Source organism: Chiloscyllium plagiosum, chromosome 7 (assembly GCF_004010195.1).
Source record: "Chiloscyllium plagiosum isolate BGI_BamShark_2017 chromosome 7, ASM401019v2, whole genome shotgun sequence".
Taxonomy (NCBI): domain Eukaryota; kingdom Metazoa; phylum Chordata; class Chondrichthyes; order Orectolobiformes; family Hemiscylliidae; genus Chiloscyllium; species Chiloscyllium plagiosum.
Window position 1 is genome coordinate 61,117,392 of NC_057716.1, and position 18,338 is coordinate 61,135,729.

Sequence of the window (18,338 nt, forward strand, 5' to 3'; positions counted from 1 at the left end):
TGGGGAGGGAAATATATCTCTGGTGGTGTGGTCTGTTTGGAGGTGGCGGAAATGTTGTCAGATGATTTGGTTTATACGAAGGTTGGTAGGGTGGAAGGTGAGCACCAGGGGCATTCTGTCCTTGTTACAGTTGAAGGGGTGGGGTCTGAGGGCGGAGGTGCGGGATGTAAACAAGATGCGTTGGAGAGCATCTTTAATCACGTGGGAAGGGAAATTGCGGTCTCTAAAGAAGGAGGCCATCTGGTGTGTTCTGTGGTGGAACTGGTACTCTTTGCTACCTTCCTCCACCCTCCTCCCTGACCTATCACCTTCATCCCCACCCCCATTCACCTATTGTACTATATACTACTTTCTCCCCACCCCCACCCTCCTCTCATTTATCTCTCCACCCTGCAGGCACACTGCCTCTATTCCTGATGAAGGGCTTTTGCCCGAAATGTCGATTTTCATGCTCCTCGGATGCTGCCTGAACTGCTGTGTTTTTCCAGCACCACTCTAATCCAAAATATAAAAAACAGCAAAGAGTAACTAAGAAGTGAATAAGGAATGCTGCAACAGAACTCATGACCAATCTGATATAATATAGGTCAATGTACAAATTATGCTTCCAATGAGTAGTCTGCTGAACGTAGTTCTCCATAAGGATTGCCAACCTGTCAATGGAGAAAAGCATGTGTTGCCACACCTGAGACGTGTTCATTTGGATGTTTCTTTGCCAAATATCTTTTTCTATTTCTAATGCTACCCGTCTCTGTATCCAAGCTCATTATTGAGCTTTTCCAGCACCACTCTAATCCAGAATCTGGTTTCGAGCATCTGCAGTCCTTGTTTTTACCTGTTCTTTATATTGTGTCCATTTTCTGACTAGCTACATGTCTGCACTAGTGTATGCTTTTTCTTTAACTTTAATATTGTCATTACCCTTTCTGGTTTACCACGGATGGTGGGTCAGTGCATTGGAATTTTTCTTACTTGTTCCAAAGTATCTATTCAATGTATTCTAAAATATTCCTAAAATATCTGTCTTTGCATCTCCATTTAAATATCCTTTAACCTAACTTGACAATGTATTTTGGCCAGCTCCTCTTTCATGCCTTCACAATTGCCCTTCCTTAAATTTTAAACATTGTCTCAGATCCACTCCCCTTTCCTTCAAATTGAATGTAAAATTCAATCATATCATCATTTTGTAAAATAAGTAGATAACATTTCCTATTTATCTTCTTCAAGAAAGGATTGATTCTCTTTGAAAGAAGCAACTGAGTTTTCAGGAACATCAATTTATTATGGACTAGGCCAGACCACTCAAAACATGTTTAAGCAGGCAGCCCTTGAGCTAACTTTGCAATTTGTTTTCATAGGTGGAGAATGAAAATTACCCAGAGTAAGATAGGTGATTTAACTACTAGATTTTAAAACAGACAAAACCTTTATTCACAAAATTACACAATGAAACACAAAGAACAGAATAAAGAAACCCTTTAGAATGTAGCCTATCCAACTAGACTTAATTATGCTCTTCCAAATACACACAATTAGCAAACTCCCTTTAAAACACAGAATAAATGAAACAGATGCTTACAGGTTGAAGCTGAAGGGCAGAAAAGAGAGAGAGTTTCCACACAGTTCCCAGTTCAAGACTGAACTAAAACTGCTCAGCTCAGCTAGCTAAAGAGCTGACCACTCCCCTTTCACTTCTAAAGCATGACCACATTGGCCTGAAGTCTTATCTGTTTACATATAAACAAAAGGCCTCTCAAAATCCTCTTACAGGGAATGGCTTTTAGAAAACAAAGGACTACCTTTGTGACACCTCCCCCCTTAAAAAAATGAACCTTCAATACCAAAAGATGGTTTCATTTTTAACCATTCAAAACCCCGGTTAGTAGTTTAAACACACATATACACTGTGCTAATGATAAACATGCAACATCGGAGGCTGAAGGGTGACCTTATAGAGGTTTACAAAATTATGAGGGGCATGGATAGGATAAATAGGCAAAGTCTTTTCCCTGGGGTTGGGGAGTCCAGAACTAGAGGGCATAGGTTTAGGGTGAGACGGGAAAGACCTAAGGGGCAACTTTTCCACGCAGAGGGTGGTACATGTATGGAATGAGCTGCCAGAGGATGTGGTGGAGGCTGGTACAATTGCAACATTTAAGAGGCATTTGGATGGGTATATGAATAGGAAGGGTTTGGAGTGGTATGGGCCGGGTGCTGGCAGGTGGGACTAGATTGGGTTGGGATGTCTGGTCGGCATGGACAGGTTGGACCGAAGGGTCTGTTTCCATACTGCACATCTCTATGACTCTATGCGCAACCACAAGCATATTCAGGCCACGGTATACCCAACACTAAACACCTCCTTATCTCATTCAAGTTTCAATAACACATCAGCAATCTCATTTTCGCAACCTGCCACATGCACAATTATCAAATTGAATGGCTGCAACAACAAGCTCCATCTAAACAGTCTGGCATTGTTGTCCTTACATTTTTCCACAAATGTCAATGGGTTGTGATCAGTGTATTCGATTGTCTCAGATGCATTGCTGATAACATAAACACTGAAATGTTGTAATGCCAACACCAAGCTTCAAGTCTCTTTCTCCACTGTTGAATATTTCTGTTGTTAAACATTCATCTTCCTGGAAAAAAACCCGATGGGTCTTTCTATTCCCTCGTCATCCTCCTGCAGGAACACCACATTGACACCCACATCACTGGCAGTATAGCCACCTTGAAAGGCTTCGTGTAATGTGCTGTGGCTATTACTGGGGCAGTGATTAACACAGTTTTTAGGCCGTCAAATGCTTCTTGACAGTTCGCTGTCCACTGTAACTTCTTGCCCTTCTTTAACAATTTGGTGAGTGGAGTAGCCACACTGCTAAAGTTTGGCACAAACTTTCGGTAAAATGCACTCAACCCCAGGAACTGTAGTACTGCTTTTTTCATCGACTGTGTGGGACATTCCCCAATTACTTTTGTTTTGGCATCTTGTGGGGCCATTTGTCCATGTCCCATAACATGGCCCAGGAAGGTGACTTGGGCTTTGGCAAATTCACTTTTAGCTAGGTTTACCACCAAGCCTGCCTTCCGAAGTCAATTGAACAAGTCCGATAATTGCTGTAAATGTTCCTTCCATGAGTGACTAAAAATCTCCAGGTCATCAATATAAACCACACAGTTGGGTAATCTGGCAATAACCTTACTAGTCAGTCTCTGAAATGTGGCTGGAGCGTTTTTCATACCAAATGGCATGACTTTGAACTGATATAGTCCATTTGGCCTTATGAAAGCTGAAATTGTCTTTGCTCTCTCTGACAGAGGTACTTGCCAGTAGCCTCTGAGCAAGACCAACTTAGAAATATAAGTTGCTTGTCCCACTTTTTTGACACAGTCCTCCAACCATGTAATTGGATATGTATCAGTCTTTGTAACAGCATAGACTTTGCGATAGTCCACACATAACCGTTGGGTACCATCTGGCTTTGGCACCATGACTATGGGTGAGCTCCAGTCACTGTAACTCACTTCGATTGTGCCATCTTGGATCATGCACTCTATCTCCTTCTGAACCTGTGCCAACTTTAGAGGGTTATGTGTACAAGGCTGTTGCTTAATTGGAACAGCATCTCATATATCTACATCATGCACAATTAAGTTAGTATTTCCCCGTTTATTTCTGCATATCTCCCCATGTGATAGTAATAACTTTTATAGGTCATTTCGATTTTCTTGTGGAAGGTAACTCAGCAAGTTATCCCAATGTTTGACAACTTTCTCATTGTCCAATTTGATTTAAGGAATGTCCAATTCAGAATCCTCTGAACTTGGTTCTTCCTTCTGTGCTGTAATCATTAACACCTTCTCCTCTTGCTTTCCTTCCCTATCAAAATACCTTTTGAGCATATTCACATGACACACTGAGATTTCTTCCAGTGTGAAGTCCTTATCAAGTAGTTCACCTCAATTTGATAAGGTCCCACTAAACCTTGCTTTTAAAGGCTCATCTGTTACTGGAAGTAACACCAATACCTTATCCCCAATTGCAAAATTGCAAATTTGTGATTTCTTATCTGCTTCCTATTTCATTGTTTTCTGTAATACTTTTAAATGCTGTCCAGCCAACTCTCCAGCACTATTCCATCAATCTCTAAAATTTAACACATAGTCCAAAAGGGCAGTATCTGAATTCTAACTTATTAATTTCCCCTTAATCAGTTTTAACAATCCTTTTACTTCATGCCCAAAAATTAATTCAAATGGACTGAATTTGGTCGATTCACTCAGTGCATGTCTGATCGCAAAAAGTACAAACAGAACTCCCTTATCCCAATCATCTGGATAATCCTGACCATAAGCCCTCAACATGGTATTCAGTGTTTGATGGCATCTCTCCAGCGCTCCTTATGATTTTGGATGATGCGCAGTAGATTTGAACTGCTTTATTCCCAAGTTATCCATAACATCCTTGAATAGTTTGGATAGGAAGTTTGATCCTTGATCTGACTGGATACCAATTGGTAGTCTGTATCTCATAAAAAAAAGTAAAGTAATTCTTCTCCAACCCTTTTAGCTGTGATGTTGCGTAATAGGATTGCCTCTGGAAATCTAGTTGACACATCCATTATTGTTAATACTTATTCCCCCTTTTTGTTTAAGGTAGAGGACCTACACAATCATTAAAGACGCTTGTGAAGTGTTCCTCAAATGCTGGAAAAGGTAATAAAGGTGCAAGTTTTATTACTGCCTGTGGTTTTCTGATTAACTTACACGAATGACACGTTTGGCAAAATTCAACCATATCTTTGTGTAGTTCAGGCCAGTAAAAATGTCATTATATTTTAGCCTGTGTTTTCCTCACCCCTAAATGACCTCCAAGTGGTAACTCATGCACCACTCGCAACACCTCCTTTCTATAGCGTACTGGCAAAACAATTTGATTAATCTCTGCCCATGTCTCATCTGCTTGAATGTGTGCTAGTCTCCATTTCCTCATTAAGACATTATTTGTTAAGTAATAACACACAGGAATGCATTCACTTTATTTCTTTGTAAATGCCTTTTGATATAACTGTTTTTACTCATCTTTCTGCTGTAATTAAATCAGTTTAGCAGAGCTAAAAATACTGGCATGTTTACCTATTTTCTCCTTCTCTGTTCCACTTACCTGATCAAAGAAAGTTCCGGTAACACTACATCAGCTTCCTTATCTGTGCCTTTTGGTCCCTCCTGCTTCAACTTGTGCCTCTGTGATCTTGTGATCACACAATCAGGGAAATTTCCTGGATAACATTCTCCATTTCTTCTGTTGCCTGCGTCTCTACTGGCTCTTCAACTAGAGTAGGCAGTATGCCTACCAGTGAATCAGCTATATCATTTGCAAGGACACACTGTATTCCTGGAGCTGAGAGTTTGTCTAGTACTGCTTCCACAAATTCTCCATTCTTCTCTGGACTCTCTAGCCTCACTTTACATAACTGACCAATTTTTCTCTCATCATGAATTCTTGATACCAGTACCTTCTCTGGCAATAGTCTCTCAGGAGCACATATTTCCTCATCCTTCAGCATTTCAGACTGAGAAATCCTGTGTCCCTTAATATTGTAACCTCCTTACCTGCTACTCCTGGCCTATGTAAATAAACTCTACCCTTGCATGTATATTTTTTAAGCATATCTGGCACTTCCTCCTTAATCAACCTCTGAACATCTTGTATACTTTGAGGCAGCTGTCTAACTTTCCTTTTGAGTCTGGTCCAACAAAACTTCCAGGCTTGTCTGGTTTTTCGACATCTGGCTTTCTCCTAGTCTGCCAACACTGTCATTTTGTGTGGCCCACTTTACTATACTGAAAACATCGGAGCTTTTTGACTTCTATGTCCCCCCTCAAGGGTTTCTTTTTTACCCTGTGGTAAGTTCTCATCATGACCTTCACTGAGATCTACCTTTCCCTTTCCACGTGAGGATTTCTCTTTGCCGCAATTTCTATCCCTCATGAATAGAAATTGATTCTCGAAGTCAAACTGTGTTTTATGAACCAGCTCATAATCATCAGCTACTTCAGCTGCTAACCTTGCTGTTTTAATTCTCTGCTCTTCCACATCATTTCGCATTAGTTTAGGCAGTGAATTTTTGAATACCTCCAAAATAATTACCTCTCTAAGGGCATCATAGGTTTGCTCGATTTTTTTAAGCTCTTATCCATCTATCGAAATTACTCTGTTTGACCCTTTCAAATTCAAGATAAGTTTGACCATGTTCCCTCCTTATATTCCTGAAACGTTGTCTATCGGCTTCTGGTATAAGGTCATATGCACTTAAAATGGCTTTTCTCATGTCCTCTTACTCCCCAGAGTCCTCCTCTGATAGGGATGTGAACACTTCACTTGCCCTATCTACAAGTTTTGTTTGGATTAACAAAACCCATATTGCCACTGGTCACTGCATTTGTTTAGCCACCTTTTCAAATGAGATGAAAAAGACTTCCACATCCTTTTCATCAAATGTAAGCAATGCTTGAACATACTTTAACAGTTTCTCATTAGGCTTCTAACCAGCAGGGGCTTGCTCAACTTCATTCTCTTCCTCACTCAGCCTACCCTCAAGCCTTTATCTCCAGTCTTTTCAGCTGACTTTCCTTTTTAAGTGTCAGTTTTTGAAGTTCAAAAGTGCTCTCTTTTTCTCTGCTCTCTCTTTTTCCCTCTCTCCTGCTACTCTCTCTTTTTCCCTTTCTTCTGCTTCTAATCATAACTCAAACTGTTTCATTTCTGCTGCCCTTTCCTTATCTCTCGCCTCCAACTCAAGCTGCTTCATTTGCAGTTGAATTCTTGCCATCTCCAGAGATTCTGATAGTTTCTCCAGCAAGTTTAAATACTGAGCTACTGCTGTATTTATCTCTCCTTTGCACACAGAAGCAGGCAGTTCCAATTCCAGCCTCTCTGCGAATTCTTACAACTTGGTGTTTTTCATTTTTTGCAAAACTTCCAAAGTCACCGCATCCACTTCCAGAAAACTTTTGGTAACTGAAAGAGCCATTACTATCCCAAGTTTTGTCTACCCAACCAAAACAACACCCGAAATAAAGACACTAGCATCTACCACTCACTGTTTAAAATCCCACAAAGAGCCCTCAATCTGTTATGGACTTGGCCAGACCACTCAAAACATTCTTAAGCAGGCAGCCTTAGAACTAACTTAGCAATTTGTTTCAGTAAGTGTACAGTGAAAATTACACGGAGTAAGATAGCTAGGTCGACTACTAGATTTTAAAACAGACAAAAATTTATTCACAACATTACACAATGAAACACAAAGAACAGAATAAGGAACACCTACAGAACTCAGCCTATCCAACTAGAGTTAATTATACTGTTCCAAATATACACAACAGTCTCAATAAGCAAACTCCCTTTAAAAACCAGTATAAATGGAACACATGCTTTTCGGTTGAAGCTGAAGGGCAGAAAAGAGAGAGAGTTTCCACACAGCTCCCTGTTGAATTTCCCAGTTCAAAACCAAACTAAAGCTGCTCAGCTCAGCTAGCTAAAGAGCTGATCAATCCCCTATCATTATACAGCTCACTTCTAAGCATGACCACTTTGGCCTGAAGTCTCATTTGTTCACATACAAACAAAAGGCCTCTCAAAATCCTTTTCATCTCTGTACCAAACCAGACTGCTCACAGTCCGGCCCGGTTTATTGCCCCCTGAAAAAAAATTAAAGACAGAGTCTCCTTGAGCCAAGGAATAGCTTTTAGAAAAAAAAGGACTAGATTTGTGACAAAATACTACCACAAATCCAAAGAAGGAAACATGAGGACAGGTGATTAAAGAGAGTCCACCAGAATCTTATCAGAGCAACTTGGAAACAAAGACAGTGAACCATTTCCTCCTCTGTCATCTGAAGAAAATTATAGCATTGTAGTATCCTCCTCACTGAAATCATTTGATTTCATGCAGGATTGAATCAAAGTTTTGATCTCCCCAGTATCCAGTTTAATGAATTTATAGAACATAGGCAGTCTTTTTTTTAATGTTCAGTTGCTACCACAACTTATATTACAGCTGCAATATTTATGGAAACCTTATTGTTAACACATAAGTTGCTTTTATCAAGAAAGTATTGTTCTAAAAAAGTTCATAAAAATATTGTAAAAATGATGTTAAATATTTCCATGCATGTGAATGTGATATTGTATGCACCTGGGTTATGCATAAACTATACTTATAATTATATCATTGTTCTGACTGTTAACAAAAACAAATTATGATGATTATTCATTAATCTTTGGAACAAATAATCAAATAAGTATCAAATTTATGGGTGTTTTGTAAACAACTAAGATATTAATAAATAGATAAAAACAGATTGTACTATTATACACTTCTGTCCAAGCAAGTGGTTATGGAACTTCTTAGTTAAGTGCATCTTGAACTATCCTACTTATGATTGCATATCACAACAATTTAAATAGATCATGCTTGTGTGAGCTAAACAACCAATTTAGCTGCATTAACTATTGATTACAGCATACAAAGCTGCCTTCCTTTTCCATCATAGCATATCGTAGTTGTATTTGTCAGCCTCAATTTGTTACTGCACAAATGAATGTTTTACCTAATGAATGACAAAAATGAATAGCAGCCATGCCAGAGTTTTAGTGAAATGCAGGAACCCATCTAAAGAGGTGAAGTATCCGTTAATGAAAGTAATACATACTTTCTCTAGATCATTATGTCTAAGCATTAATCATTGGCTGTGTACAACCTGCAACAGTATTCTGTTAAGTTTCTCTGCGAACATGTTTATTATTGGTGTCCAATATCATTGATTATATAATCAAGAAATAATGTTGTCAACAGTGATTAATTTTTGCAAATTGTTCATGGATAATTAAAGGACATTGAATAAAATTGAGTCTTTCTACATTTCATGTTCAGAAAGTGGCACGGGTTTGCCAGCTTTTCATATTTATATTACTAAAATTATTTATTCAATCCTGACACAGAAGTGGAATCCCTAAATGGCATCTGCAGCTCTGTATTCTGATAAGAGGGCTATTTTAGTAGAGCAATTTCAAGGACAGTACACAGCTATTGATCTTCTAGTCCTCAACTACAATCATAAGTGTAAAAGCACATTTTGCTAATTATTACAAAAGAAAGATTAGTTGTTTCAGTACCTTTACAAAAAGAAGTTCATTTAAAAGGCATAGATCTTCTATTAATTCATGTTTTGTTATCTTGGTAAGTAAAACCCTTTCTCGTTCTACGTAACTTTTGCAGTGGTTCACCTGCAGTAGCAGAGCCATCATAGTTTGGATAGTATAATAGGGCTCTGTGATATCCATTTTCCCCAGTTCAAATGGTATGACTCTGCATCAGAGATAAAATCAAAAACTGACTATTAACATTTCATTATAGCTTGATGCATAAAGGACATCCATTCCCTTATTTACAGAATCTGAAAGGGTAATTTTAATTGACACCAAATTGTGAGAGGGTAGATGCCAGAATAACTATAGTTGGCATCTCTTTCCTATCATCAACGTGCTTTTACTGTACTGCTTTTACCCCTGTATCTCAGCTACATCTTATTGCCCAATTAACTGCCAGAAACAGCTTTAGAAAATAAATACAGCATTATTATTGGGAAACCAAAATAATTACTTGCAATAATTAAGGGCATAAGGAACAGGACCAGGAGTATCTCCTTGACCATTCAGCTCCTTAGTCTTGCTTCACCATTCATAAGATTGCAGCTGATCTAACTGTGTCCTAAACTTCACTTTCCTACCCCAATTTCTGGGGTGTTCTTTAGCGGATATTAATAAACTACTGATTTATTATTTAATATACTTGGGTCTAAATATAATTACAAAATTATAATTAAAATACATACCTCATCCCTTCTGCTTGTGAGGTGTGGATAATTTCAGCTAGCAGTCTGCTTTTTCCATACCCAACCATTCCCTCAAACATAATAACCTGGCAACAGTCAGCAGAACGACGGGCTTTTAATGAGCTAAACCTTTTCAGGGCCTTTTGAAAAATCTTCATCTCTTTGTCACGGCCTTAAAAAAAATCAAATCAAATACACACAAATTGATCTCGAGGTCCAACTTAAAAACTGGAAATTAACTGTTCCTATTTTCTAATTACTCATTACCAAGAATTTCCTGAGAACGTATCCCACTCCACCGCTTTACCTTTTTGGAAGTTTGACAGAAACACGACTTTTGTGAACAAATGGGATTTCTGCGAAGTCAAGGCAGTTGAATGAAAAGTATCCCAAGAAATTAACTGCAGATAAAATGTTAATATCAACCTAGTGTCGTAGAGAAGCCAATATATTTGTAAATATTTCCCTTCTGTTGCTGTTAATGTTTTTCAGCATGTAGTTAATTCAACAAAAATGAATAAAATACATAATTGGGCCAATCATTTGGCATGAATTCAATTAAATTAGACATGGTGATATGAATAAACATTTTAAACATCATCAGGATGCTCACTCAGGCCTGGAGATGACACAGAGAAAAAATCTTAGCTTCACAGGATTGATTTGAGATTGGAAAAGCTTGGGTTTTCAAATGTGAAGGAAGGAAAATGACAGGTGACTTAAGAACAAAAAGGAACATTCTGGAGTACCTCATTGGTATCCTGGAGAAATGTTCTGCTATCCGGATGATTCTGGAAGAGCTCTGTAGTAGTCGACTGAGCATGTGAAGTATGTTGCAGGCTACACAACTGGCCTTTATGAAAAAATAGTCAATGCCAGCATCTATTAAACAAGAAGCTGAGAAAGAGAAGGTACGTGGAGAAGAAGAGGCAAGTGTGCAAGAGGAAGTCAAGCAAGAAGAAGACAAATGGAGGCTACAATTTTGATAAGCCTACTTTGGGTTACGTTCTGTGATTAAATAATTCATGACTGGTACATTTACCTCAACCACACCTTCCCTTTTTGCCAATTCCTCCACAGGATATAGGCATTGCTGACTAGGCCAGGGGACAGTTAAAAGTCAACCAGATTACTGTAAGTCTGGAGACTCATGTAGGTCAAAGCAGGTAATGGCAGCAGATTTACCTCCCTGTTGGTATTCCAATAACATGGCTAGAAGTTGTAATAGTATGACAATAGGTTGGTATTACAAGAATTGCTATCTGCTGAGGCAATGCTAGGTGCTGAACCACCCTAGGAACCCTGCTGAATAGTAGTATTCACAGTCACAATGGTTGCAGTCTGAGCTCTCGGAACAATGATGGAAGCTGTTTGTGCTGCAATGAAAGCTTAGATATCATCCATCACAGGCTGTGGGTTCCACAGGTATGCAGACATGTTGGAAGAATGTACTCCAATGTCTGATCAAGAGTTAGTACCCAGTTAATGCAAGACTTCCCTATTGCCCTAGGGATTGCATGCGGGTTTTCTAACAAGCTTTCCAGTTCTCATCAGCCTGCTTTTGTAGCAGGCCCCTTCAAAATCCTTCTCTGACTCACCTTCAGCAGACAAACATGTGACCTCGATTTCTGGCATCTGATCTGTCCTTTCCTTCTGCTCTGATTCGTGCACATTTGTGCCCCCTCTCTCACCCAAGTGGATCCTGCCTCTATCCTAGCAACTAAAATACACAGTGTCAGTTCTGAATTGGTGGCTGAGAATGCAGAATTGAATGATGTCACTTCACCTTCACTGCTATCCTTCCTGTCCTATGTTGCCTGGGAAGGTAATTACTCTGAGGCATCTGAAATGAGAAAGGAACAAGAGGGATAAGAAAAACGACGTGCATGCTAACACCGTCTGCAGCTTGTGAGAAAGAGGAAACTGTGGGGTGATGGAAGAAGGATTAGTTACAGAGACACCCTCATTATCAATCTCTCCAGTGCCGACAGTGCCTGCAGTTGCAATGAATCCCTTCCCATGACGGCCAGCATGGTCTCCTTCACTGTGCTTATTCATGCAGGTGCACTTTCCCTCCTCCAGTTTATGCTGTTGCCACCTGTTATATGCCACCTTCTCCTGCTGTAAAGAGGGATGTGTGGCAGTGAATGTCCTCCAATATATTTTTGATGCTGACACTGTCATGAGTAAAAAGTTGCCAATACAAGTGCAGCAGTGATAGTGTCTCTATCCCTGGACCCGGATTCAAGTCCCACCTGCTCCAGAGGTGTGTAAGAACATCTCTGAACAGTTTAATGAGAAAAATGAGGTACAAGTGCACTGTGAATTGTGGTAGCAATGTGGTAGGGTTGTCCAAACCTTGTCTTCCTACTACTACGGATCACCCAAAAAGGTAGCATTGTGTATAAGTTACAAATAAATTACAATGCTTACAATTAAAGGTGATAGGAAATCAGTACTATACCCTTCTACAGCCTACAAAATCTTAGATTGTCTTTGTGAATTATGGCCCATAGTTTAGATTAGATTAGATTAGATTACTTACAGTGTGGAAACAGGCCCTTCGGCCCAACAAGTCCACACCGCCCCGCCGAAGTGCAACCCACCCATACCCCTACATTTACCCTTTACCTAACACTACGGGCAATTTAGCATGGCCAATTCACCTGACCTGCACATCTTTGGACTGTGGGAGGAAACCGGAGCACCCGGAGGAAACCCACGCAGACACGGGGAGAACGTGCAAACTCCACACAGACAGTCGCCTGAGGCTGGAATTGAACCCGGGTCTCTGGCGCTGTGAGGCAGCAGTGCTAACCACTGTGCCACCGTGCCGCCACTTGTAAGGATGCCTGTTGTTTTCAAAAGTAAAATGTTGCCAGTACAAATGCAGCAGTGATAGTGTCTCTACTCCTGGATCCGGATTCAAGTTCCACCTGCTCCAGAGGGCCCCTTGAAGGGCCTCACATTGCTCACAGGTAAAGTCTGTATCCTCAGACAGAGAAAAACAACTTACGTCATGCACTCTAGGTATGGTGGCAGCCATTTTTTATTCCTTTATGCTGATATGATTCAAAAGAGAGTGGAAGGCAACATAGGTAAAGATTCTGAGATAGAATGACAGGCTGAACCTGTTAATCAAGCTGACCAGCCCCCCATCCCAATCTTTTGTGTCCCATTGTTCGCTGTACTTCCTGTCAACTTTCTCAGTTCTAAGCTTTCTCACATTCCCACCCAAACTTTTTCATATAAGTTTTCATCCCCACATATTACTTGCTGTACTCCAGCCCTCAGTTTAGCAATATCAACTTCCATGATGCACTGACCCCTTGTCAAAGCCAGAATGGTGATGACTGTCAATGGCCACCTCCCTTCCATACTAACCCATGCCCTTCAATGTTCTATTGCCCTTCCACCCTTAGATGTTAAGTTATCCTCCTTCACAATTATTGTCTCCTCTCATTCCCAGCATGTTGTTTCCAAGCACTACAACTGCCGACCTTAGAAGTGGCTGCTCATAAGATCCCTTGATAAATAAGTGAACAGACCCCTCGGCCTGGCTCTGACTCCCTCGCCAAGTGTCTTGGAGTGACAGCCCTGACTGAGGACTGAATAGATTCCTGACTGATCTCTGTGCAGCTCCCCAGCAGACTTTCCACGATTCCCCAGTCTCATTACACTGGACCCAAAGGACTGACTATGGCCCATTCTCTGGACTGCAATGACATGGAAGCCCTGACCCTAAACACTTCAAACACTAATAGAGCATGTCCAAGCCCCTTGGATAGAGATTGGACAATGCTTTTGATTAACTGGGGTTATATTCCTTGACTGATGACAGTTCCTCAACTTTATTAAGGACTACTCCCTTAGACTTTGAGACACGGCCATTTGATTAAGTTTGCTGCATAAGCTGCTGACACATGCTGCAGGTGGGACATTGATGTACAGCAGTGCTGTAAAGCTACATGTCAGCCTCTTTGAATGATCATCACTTGCAAACCAGACAGGCTACCTGGCCTTATGTCTCTAATAAAAAGCAAGGCAGGCTGAAGTACTACGAGACTGTAAGTTCTAAATGATGTGGCAATATGAAGAAAGGAAAGGCAAGATAGAGCTGCTGAGAGAATCCATGTATGTGCATAGTTAGTGAGCACTAGCTCAGCAAGTCAAGAATCCTGAGATGCACTCTACTCTGCTGCATGAAGTGGGTGCCTGTCCCTGGACACAATGTATCCTGACAGCATCATTAATACAAGCAAAGTGTCCATGTGCTCTAATATTAAAGTAGTGAACTGTAGTGTACATGAGTGACAGATATGCCAAGATTGTGGGCGATGCTGACGCCTCCGTCTGATGCTGATCTCCACGGATGAAGGATGCAAGATGTTGCTGCCCATGGAACAAGCTGGGACGTGTTGGGAACTGCTGGCTGCAATGGATGCTTGAAAGAGCAAACGTGAGTTTGAGCTGCCAGGTATCCAATCTGACATTCAAGCCTGAATTGTCACCATTTTCCCTTCACTGTCAAGGAAAATAGCAAACTGCAAGTAAAGGAGGTGATATTACATAAAATAAGACGTAGATGCTTGCATATAGACCTGTTGTCGCTTACTAGTGAGATTCTTGCTTCGCTCTTCAACTTGGGTGGAAAATTGGACTTCTTTTTCTGAACAGCAATAATCTAATTTCCCGTTTTCACTATATTTTCCCAACTTATGCGACACTTCCCATATTGTTCAGGGGCTGGAAAGATTTGACTCCATAAGTTAACCTTTAGGCATCCATTCCTCTAGCACCCAGCTACTCTGCGGTCCACAGAAAGAGATCTTTTAAGGAGGTTTACAAGTACTGAAGAGTTTTTAAGTATTTCTCTAGAAGCACGCATTTGTTTCTTAATCATTTAAAGATAAACAAATGCTGAGTTTAGCTTCTGGAAAAACATATTTCGCTATATACTGATCAAACATTGATGTGAGCCAATGGATATTTATGCTCAGTAATGGAACAAGCCAGAAAGTTCTGAAAATGTCCTATGGTGTGGGTAACTCAAACCCTCTAAATTATTACCAGCAAATAATTTAGAACCTTTTTCAAATTACACAACTACTGTCAAAATAATCCACAGAAGTTCCAACAAAGGTTCTCCTAGACAGTAGCTGTAAATTTGGTGTAAGACTGGCAAAATCCACAGGAAGTGCAGAACCTGGTGGGCGGCATGGTGGCACAGTGGTTAGCACTGCTGCCTCACAGCGCCTGGAGACCCAGGTTCAGCTCCCGCCTCAGGCGACTGACTGTGTGGAGTTTGCACGTTCTCCCCATGTCTGCGTGGGTTTCCTCCGGGTGCTCCGGTTTCCTCCCACAGTCCAAAGATGTGCAGGTCAGGTGAATTGGCCATGCTAAATTGCCCGTAGTGTTAGGTAAGGGGCAAATGTAGGGGTATGGGTGGGTTGCGCTTCGGCGGGTCGGTGTGGACTTGTTGGGCTGACCTGTTTCCACACTGTAATGTAATGTAATGTAAAAAAAAACCTTGCTAGAGGAAAAGCATATCGGAAATCATACAAGAATCCCCCATTATTTTTACAGAATTCCTACAGTGTGGAAACAGGCCCTTCAGCCCAACAGGTCCACACCAACCCTTCGAAGAGTAACCCACCCAGACCCATTTCCCTACCCTATTATCCTATACTTACCTTTGACCAATGGGCAATTTAGCATGACCAATTCACCTAACCTGCCCATCTTTGGATTGCAGGAAGAAACCCACACAGACACAGGGAGAGTGTGCAAACTCCACACAGACAGTCGCCCGAGGCTGGACTCGAACCCACGTGCCTGGCGCTATGAGGCAGCAGTGCTAATCACTGAGCCATGATTTTCCATTCATTAATTTTCTGAACTCTAACAGATAGAGAAATATGGGAACGTTCTTGCAATTTCTCAGCAAATAGTTGTCAGTAAATAGAATTAAGCAGAAAATGATTGTACCTCAAACACTGGATCTCAATTATTTTTCCAATTACTGTATATAACTGTAAACACTAAGCCAAGCTCATTTACAAGATGACTGTATTGTGACGTTCTGAAGCCAATGCATTTTGCAATTTGGTACTTCAAGATTATCCCATCATTTCTTCTGTTTATTTTCAATAATATTTCTTGGAGATCCTAATTTGGTCCTATAAATTAAAAATTAGTATCAATATGAAAATTACAGGGATAGCTTTACCATAAGCTATGGTGGTTGACGCCGCCATTAATATTTTCCTTTTGAACAGAATCAGTTACAAATTATATTCAAAGTATGCATTTGTCAACTTGTCCCGATATTAAAACATTATTACTAGTCTCTAAATCACCTGAGCACAGAAGAGTTCAGCTGGAGAAATATTCATGTAAATATTCATGCTACAAGTTATTCTTTCCTTTTTAAATTTCAAAAAGGTTGGATGTATGGCTGAAATCGCAATACAAGTTCAGCTGTATGTCAAACCAGAGTTTGCTAACTGAACATAAATATAATAAACAAAGGACAGAAAACATTACAGCACATTACAAGCCCTTCAGCCCACTAAGATTGTGCCAACACATGATGCCTTTCCAAAATAAAAACCTTTTGCCTGTACGTGGTGTGACTCTCTCTATTCCCTGCCTACTTATACATCTGTCACATTGTCTTTGAAACATTGCTATTATATTCACCTCCACCACTTCCTCTAGCAGCTCATTCCAGGCCCTTGCCACCCTCTATGTTAAAAAAAAACTGCTTCTCACATCCCTTTAAACTTTCCCCCTTTTACCTTCAACCTATATAATTGTCAATTTTTCTTGGCAAAAAACATTCTATCCATTCTATACATGCCTCGCATAATTTTGTAAACTTCTATCAGGTTGCTTCTCATTCTCTGACATTCAAATGAAAGCCAATTCCTGAAGTAGGGCTCATGCCCGAAACGTCGATTGTCCTGCTCCTTGGATGCAGCCTGACCTGCTGCGCTTTTCCAGCAACACATTTTCAGCTCTGATCTCCAGCATCTGCAGTCCTCACTTTCTCCTCCACATCCTTCTGCTAGTGTGGTAATCAGAACGGTACACAATATTCCAAATGTGGCCTAAATAATGTTTTACACAGCTGCAACATGACTTTCCAACTAATGAAGGCAAACATTCCTTCTTGACCACTTTATCCACTTGTGTTGCCACTTTCAGGGAAATGAATTTGGTCTTACGAAATAGACATCTACTGTCCTACCCTTATCAATCATTTATGTCATTTCGTCAAAAAGCTCAATCAAATTTGTGAGATACGACCTTCCCCACACAAAGCCATGCTGTCTATCATTAAGAAGTCCAAATTCTATCCCTAAGAATAATGAGTAAATCCTATCCCTAAGAATTTTCTCCAATAATATCTTTACCACTGACATAAGGCTCACCAGCCTCTAATTCCCTGAATTATCTCTGTTGCTCTTCTTAAACAAAGGAACACTGTTGGCTTCTGTGACTAAAGAGGATACAAACATTTCATACAAGACCCCAGCAATTTCCTCACCTGCTTCCCTCAGCATTCTTGGATAGACTCCATCAGGCCCTGGGCACTTGTCTACCTTCGACCTTTTCAGAACACCCAACACCTTTTTATATTGGCATGCCTGAGAATTCAACAAACTCTTCTCTAAACTCATCATCCACCATGTCCTCTCCTTTGGAATACTGATGCAAAGTATTCATTAAAAACTTCATCCATTTCCACCAACTCCGTGCATAAATTTCCTCCTTTGTCCTTGAGTGAACCTACCTATTCCCTAGCTACTGTTTTGATCCTTATATATGTCTAAAGAACACCTTGAGATTTTCCTTAAACCTGTTTTCCTAGACATTTCTTGGCCATTTTATTCCTCCTATTTCCTTTGAGTTCCGTCCTGCTATCTTTATATTATTTGGGGGCTTTGCCTGTCTTCAGTTTCCTAAACCTTATGCATGCTTTACTTTCTTTTGTGACTTCGTTCTCAATTTCTCTGGTCATCCAAGATTCCCAAATCTTGACATCCTTATTCTTTATTTTCACAGAAACATTCTGGTCCTGAACACTAAATAACTGGCCTTTAAAAGATTCCCACATTCCAGGTAAGGATTACCCTCAAACACCTCCAAACAGACCCCACCACCAGGGATATATTTCCCTCCCCACCCCTCTCCGCCTTCCGCAAAGACTGCTCCCTCCGTGACTACCTGGTCAGGTCCACGCCCCCCTATGACCCACCCTCCCATCCTGCCACTTTCCCCTGCCACCGCAGGAACTGTAAAACCTGTGCCCACACCTCCTCCCTCACCTCCATCCAAGGCCCTAAAGGAGCCTTCCACATCCATCAAAGTTTTACCTGCACATCCACCAATATCATTTATTGTATCCGTTGCTCACGATGCGGTCTC

The 18,338-nt window shown here is 40.6% G+C and overlaps 1 protein-coding gene across 1 annotated transcript in view; it reads right to left on the bottom strand.

Annotated features, from left to right (window-relative positions):
• LOC122551928 (adenylate cyclase type 10-like) overlaps positions 1–18,338 on the bottom strand; it is a 187,001-nt gene that overhangs the window by 115,584 nt on the left and 53,079 nt on the right. The window contains exons 13-14 of the mRNA XM_043694498.1: positions 9,906–10,077; positions 9,187–9,379 (exon numbers count right to left, since the gene is read on the bottom strand). Of these exons, the coding sequence (XP_043550433.1) occupies positions 9,187–9,379; positions 9,906–10,077 (365 nt within the window). The remainder of the gene's footprint in view (positions 1–9,186; positions 9,380–9,905; positions 10,078–18,338) is intronic.